Genomic DNA, 6,697 nt, shown 5'->3' on the forward strand with positions numbered 1-6,697 from the left:
TAAAATAAGTGAGCTGTATTGCAAATAAGGGGAGCATCTTATATTTTTTCTTTTAAATCAATGGGTTTCATAAGTGCCATTTCCACCAAAATTAAAATTAATCGTATTCCGCCTAGGATTAACTTTATTATGAAGAGTTTGATAGATAGTATCAGTTTGGCTGCTTCAGGACAGATATTTTTCAAAAAAGTCGCGATTAACGAAAAGAACAAAATTTCAAATTAAAGAAAAACCCACTTGTTTTTCATAATATCTCAAAAATTACGACAGATACGTATAAAAGTGTACTGATAAAAAAATTAGGTATTTTTCTGACAAACAATTAGGTTTGTTTGTTTTTTCTGTCGAACAAAAATTGACGGAGATATGATTGTTTAAAGAGCGCGTGGCAGCGCAATCACAGCCTCTCTTAAGCCCTTTAACCCTTCACCGTTTTAGAAAAAAGTTCTTTACTATATATTGCAATGATGGATGTTGTAGCTCTCTTAATTACTTTTACAGTGGTTTTTTATAAATTGTGACAGCATGAAAATTGAAGGAGTTACGGTCCAAAAACTTGTCATATTTTTTTCTACTTAGTAACTGAAAACTTCGGAGTATCAATATTTGGAGCAATGTGAAAGTAGGCAGTATAATAAAGAGTCACAACTATTGTAATGTGTTTATATGTAACCGGAAAATAATAAAACTCGTAAATTGATCAACTTACTAAAATAATAGATGGCATAAACTACGTCGATTAAATTTCAGACAAAATTAAAAACGGCTTTGATCTTTAATATCTAGCTTAATATTGCACTTAGAACAGTTTATAAAAAAAACAAATTGTTCGTTGTTTTACCTGCTACAATTTTGTTCTTTATACATTTTCGATAAAACGTATATTTTTGGAGATATTTGCAAAAAACCGATGAAAAACGTGAAAAAATTGCGAATTTTCAATTGCCAATAACTTGAAAAGTATTGGATTTTTTTTAAACTTTAAAGACAACTTATGCTTAAAATTAGGTCTTCTATCGATATCCGAGGTTATTTTGCAAAAAAAATATTCACCCCAAAGAAGGGGTGGCAACCACCCCCAGGGGGGGTGGCGGAGTTCAAATCATATTCACTTTTGAAGTTAAGGGTAGGATGAACCTAATTCCAAAATTTCATGCAAATCGGTTCACAGTAAAAAAAATCGGAGGTTAGACCGTATTTTTCGCTTCAATGACTGCACTAATAAATAAAAAAATAACACAAGACAAAAACAAATCCATATTTTAATAACAACAATCAACTAGTACTAATTAGACCTACTTATCATTTTACTTTGGAGTAATATACTTCAAGATTACCCTACAGTAGTCCCTCATATACTCCGACCACACAATCTGTGTGACGTCACAGGGGTATTCCTCCTTATCCTCGGGGGACAGTGAGGAGTACGTTTAAGGGGATCTTTAAGGTTATTAAAAATCATTGCAAAACCTCTCAGGCATCGGCTTAAGTGAACGTTTTATTTTTCGCTTTTATGTGTTTTTGGAAAAGGGTTTAATTATTCTTGTTAAAAATTTACAGCATCTGAACAGTTTCTTATTTTACTGACATTCTGTCTATAATTACTGTATAACTAAAAAAACAAAAACAAAAAAAAAAAAACTTTATTTTAATGCAATCTACTATAACTTTCATATTATTTATCAGACTTATTTACCATTTGTCTTTGGACTAATATACTTCAAGATTCCCCTACAGTAGTCCCTCATAAACTCCGACCACACAATCTGTGTGACGTCACAGGGAAATTCCTCCTTATCCTCGGGGGACAGTGAGGAGTACAGTTCCCTCGCTCGTTCCGCCTTCATCACCCAGGAGTTGGCGGTGAAGAACTCGTAACCGTCTCTTACTTTGAGGACCTTTGATAGAGTTTCTGTGTATCTGTTGAGATAATTAGTATGTAAAGTTTTAGTATAATGATTCGTGAAGTCGTGGTGGCCTAGTGGAATTCGTAAATAAGTGGTGGCCTAGTGGGTAAAAAACCAACCTCTCAAGTATGTGTGTGGGTTCGAATCCAGGTCAGGTAAACAGTACCATTTAATTAATTTCACTTGACTGAATTTCATTATTATTTATAAATTAACACTGTAATTAATACCTACCTAATTAATACTTAGTTTATTTAAATAATAGATTAATGAAATCAATTAGGTATAGGTATTTACACCTGTCTCACAAATCATTAAATCTCTAAGTAAATTCTGAATATAAAATCCATTCAGTAGTTTTTTTTTTGCCATCAATCGGACGAACAGACTTTTTTTATGATGTCATATGTATTCATTTACATTTCACTATATGTACTTACTTAGGCTCCCGACCGGTAATTTTCAGCCAGAAGTCAGCGATTTGCGCAGGAGTCGTTTGAAAGACAAAGGTGCCTATATTCATGAGTAGTTTTGATTTTAAATAAATCACATGTGGGCACGGAATTTCATCTGAAACGATATTTAAAGGTCATTACTATGTGTATATCTTTTGTTGGAGATCCTAAATAAAATAAATATATTAATTACGGAAAAAATACCGTTCTTGGCAGTCGGGTAAAAATTACATAAAAAATATATTGCAGTGGTTTTCATGAAACCAGTACTGACTGACAAAACATTATTTTATATATCTCTAATTATAGCTGTATACAGTTGGATAAATGATTTATATGTGAGGTTTATAATAAACTTACTTTTACCAAGAGCAACCATTTCTCTATTGAAATACTTGTGGACATCACTCCATATGATAGGATTTTCAGCGCTTGAGGTGCAGTTGTAAACTTGTACGTCACTAGACCTGCAACAAAAACGTTTTTTTTTTAATAGAGTTGAATTTCAGAATTGTTGAAAATAATCAACAAGGTATTTTTTTTGATAGAGTAACTTCTGAATTTAAAAATAATTTCTGAAAATAATCAAAAAAGTTACCCGGAATCGTGTTGGTTTGTGGCTATCTCTCTCTGAAAACACTTAACTTATAAACACAATATAGGACCATTACCTTTACCTATGCACACCAGTGTTTTAGTGCTGTCAATGCGCGGTGGTAGTCACACACTCACACGGGCGTGTTTATCGATAAAAATGACAACAGTCTACTACAGAGTAGACTGTTGTCATTTTTATGTATGATAAAAGTGCGTCGACGGTGTGTTTAAAAACGCACTGTGCACTTCTTATGGTGGCTCTTCACTATAGCCGTCAAGTCAGTGCTTTTTCCTATGTTGGTGCAAGCCAGACTGCTCTCACTCAGCTCTGATGTTTCGCAACCACGATGTCTTGCGTCTTTTAACGCTGCGCACAGGTCTTGAGATAAGAGTTAAGAAAGTGAAAAATAAACTCACTTTTTAGCTTTAGCAGCAGCAATAACACTCATGTTAGACACATAGTCTACCGGGATCAAGTCAAGCGGTGCATCATTGTTGCCAAGCGCGAACCGATTCCAACCTCGGCCAGCGTTTTGTACTAAGGCTGTACCACCGTACCAGTTGTCTAACCAACCTTTTAGAGGCTCGTCTTTTGCTGATGACACTGGGAAAAATAATGGACTGATAAATGAATAGATGCTGAAAATTATGGTGTGATTTGAAAACATCGGCAACATCAAGGAAAAATTTTCTTTAAAATATACAGTTACAGTATTTTCAAATCACTGGATTTTCCGTTCGGTTTTTCCGTTCGGTTTTTCCGCTCGGAAACCGCGAACGGTAAATCCGGCAATTTGAAAAGTCTGTAAATTTTAAAAGAGTCACAAAAATAAGAACATAGTGTACTTCACATAGAATTTGTACGAAATTAACTTGTAAATATTTTTGTTTTGTGCTATTTTAAAATGTTGGGCTTGACGTTAAACTTAAAAAAGCCTTATGATAATATTTTTTGCAGAATGACTTTGGCATAATTAAACTGCTTAATAAACATAATAATAAAAGCTATATTACCAACAGAAGGCCTGATGATGACGGTGGGCACATCACCATGGTTCTTGGCCACGTAAGCTTCTGACAACGACTTCGTAAATGTATAAGTTGATGGCTGTTCATCTGTAAAAAAATGATGATCCATGTTATAAGTAAAAGATCAGTACTTCACAATTAAGATCTTCACTAATTGTATTAAAGTGTGAATGTAAAACTATATATTTCTTTTAGATAAGTAATTAACGTCTACCTGCATTATGTTAAGCTTCCCGCTCCTTGATGAAAAGTAGCTTTTGTGGTATCATATGTTTAGGTACCATTAAAAACCATTCAGTGCATTTTTCATGAAATGGTTTACACACATTCATACTGTCACATTATGAGCGAAAAACATAAAAGGCAGTGAAAACTACTTACTCAAAAACTTCTTCGTCTCCTGTGCGTCATGGCCATATTCTTCAATGAACTTGTACACATCATCCACTTTAGCTGGAGGTGGATATACCGTCTCCAACAGTACCCTCCGTGAGGTGTTAGTGAACGCTGTTGATATGTAGATGAATGCCTGGTGGAATATATGGAAGAAAAGACAAGAAGTTAATCAGTTTCTTTGATATAACTATAATTTCTGGTTTATTTTAACAAAAATTGGCTTCCAATCAAGGGAGGTGGGTCTTAATGGTTTGCATTTTATTTATTTTAAATTTTCTTTTTTGCTCATAAAAGTATGTTTTTAATTCTTCTGAAAACATCATCAAAACTGGTTTGCAAGTTAAGCATTTGTTAACATTTTTAATCACTATCTTGACCTCTATTGCACGCATTCAACCAAGAAGCGATGGAGTCACAATCCTGTTTGTAAGCGTCTTATCTATATTTTTGAAAAAATAAAAACGAAAAATTACAGCACTTTCAGACTGGCGGAGTTTTATTGCGCTTAGGAAAACCGAGCGTTTACCGTAGCGAGTTGCTATAGCTTATCAATTGCTTGTGCGTCAATATGCGCGTACAGCATGTTCCTATACGAACCGAAGGACGTCACTCATATTAACTGAACAGAAAACCCGCTAGTGTGACTACTCTGTTAGTCGACTACACACATTAACTGTTTTTTACTAGCTTAGATTCAAATAAAACCTGCGAAGCAATAAAACAACTTATAACAAATTAACAAATATCATAACATTAATTATTACCTCAATGTTTTTCATACGCTTGCTCAATTCGAGAATCTTCTGCGTGCCTTCGAAGTTGATGTTCATAGCCACTTGCAGCGGTTCGTTGAACTTTATGGTAGCAGCAGCGTGGTATACTACTGAAACCTGAATTTCAGGGCAAGTGGTTAATTTTATCATAGCAACTATTTTTGTACAATACCTAACGATACGCCTAACGTGTATCATTAGGTAGGTATTGTGGCTTTAAAAGAATCGGCTTGCTGTCTTAAAAAAACAAAAAAAACACGAAAAGAACTGAAAACCGTATATTATTTTTCGATTCTTACAATCATTATTTGACTTACAGCTCATCGAAAATAACAAAATAAAATCAACAATAAACTATATGTCCCTTAATATTTCATATGTTATTTATTTAGTGTTTTTTTTTTAATTTATGATTTCAGTAAATATATAATAAAATTGTCCTAATACTTATGCTTACCTTACCAACCAAAGTCTCCTCATCTTTTTGGTTCAGTCCCAAGTTTGGCAAAGTTACGTCACCAATCATTGGTACCACCTTCTTAATAGATTCAGGATTACTAGCTTTTAATCTTTTGAATACCTGAAAATATTAAAGAAAATTGTGCAGAAGCTTGTTTTGGGTATCAACGGGCGGTTGAAATGTACGAGGGTTATACCCGCCACTAAGTTTGGTAGGTATTGTAACTAGACAAATGCGATTTATAACGTGGAAGTACAACTGAAAAATTTTAACCTCCAGGTTTCTCTAGCTTTAGTAGAATATCCCCAACCATATAACGAATTCAGCTGATTTTAAATTAAATTAAATTAAATTAAATATTGTTTATTTCAGGTAATTGCCCATAACATACACTAGTTACAAACTAACACTAACACAAACATCATGACTTAAACTTTGAAATAGGTACATAATATTTAATAAAATAAAATAGCAAAATGAAATAAAAAAATAAAAACTTAACCTATATGTAATTAAAAATTAATAAAAGTCTTTCATCTCTCGGGTTAGATGGACGTTATGAAAAACAGAGGACACAATTTTGTTGTTACTCAGGGCTACTCTGCTGTAGAATGACACCCTGAGCTTCTGTACTAGACTAGCAAACCCTGCGACACTGCTCTCAGCGAACATGTCAGTCGCACTACACCGCCAGGGCAAGTTCATCATTACCCGGAATGCATTATTATATTGTACACGAAGAGTGTTATACGCACTCCTCGTGTACTGGTACCAGAGTTGGCTGGTGTAGAACGACTGGCAGTACGCCTTGAACAGCGTCACCTTCACCTGTTTAGAGCAGTGGTAGAAACGCCTGTCTAGCATGTTACTTCTACAGGCTATACTGCGCCTCTGCCGTTCCATATCGTCATCATCCATCAAGTTTTCTGTTATAATATGTCCCAGATATTTAAACTTCGTAACAATTTTAAGCACGGTTCCACATAAGCTTATCGGTAGAAGTACATCAGGGCCTTTTTTATACTTGAATATCATAACTTCTGTTTTCTTCACATTATATGTTAGGTGGTGTCGAGTTGC

The 6,697-nt window shown here is 34.2% G+C and overlaps 1 protein-coding gene across 1 annotated transcript; it reads right to left on the reverse strand.

The window, feature by feature from the left end:
- Nucleotides 1-1,480: 1,480 nt before the first annotated feature.
- LOC124630041 (fatty acyl-CoA reductase 1-like) lies at nt 1,481-5,739 on the reverse strand. The gene is made up of 8 exons (XM_047163749.1): nt 5,615-5,739; nt 5,149-5,274; nt 4,370-4,517; nt 3,974-4,075; nt 3,377-3,563; nt 2,723-2,829; nt 2,348-2,477; nt 1,481-1,920 (listed from the first exon to the last, which is right to left on the reverse strand). The coding sequence occupies exons 1-8, from the start codon at nt 5,681-5,683 to the stop codon at nt 1,689-1,691; spliced, it is 1,101 nt and encodes a 366-aa protein (XP_047019705.1). The 5' UTR covers nt 5,684-5,739; the 3' UTR covers nt 1,481-1,688.
- Nucleotides 5,740-6,697: the final 958 nt, after the last annotated feature.

The sequence above is a fragment of the Helicoverpa zea genome, chromosome 4 (genome assembly GCF_022581195.2).
Source record: "Helicoverpa zea isolate HzStark_Cry1AcR chromosome 4, ilHelZeax1.1, whole genome shotgun sequence".
NCBI classification, from domain to species: Eukaryota; Metazoa; Arthropoda; class Insecta; order Lepidoptera; family Noctuidae; genus Helicoverpa; species Helicoverpa zea.

Bases quoted from the DNA above. Each gene is read 5' to 3' on its own strand.
- LOC124630041 (XM_047163749.1), bottom strand. From the start codon at position 5,683: ATGATTGGTGACGTAACTTTGCCAAACTTGGGACTGAACCAAAAAGAT. The intron at 5,275-5,614 runs GTAAGCATAAGT...CCTGAAATTCAG, and splicing joins AGGAGACTTTGGTTGGTAAG to GTTTCAGTAGTATACCACGC. The intron at 4,076-4,369 runs GTAAGTAGTTTT...ATTTTTTTACAG, and splicing joins GGAGACGAAGAAGTTTTTGA to ATGAACAGCCATCAACTTAT.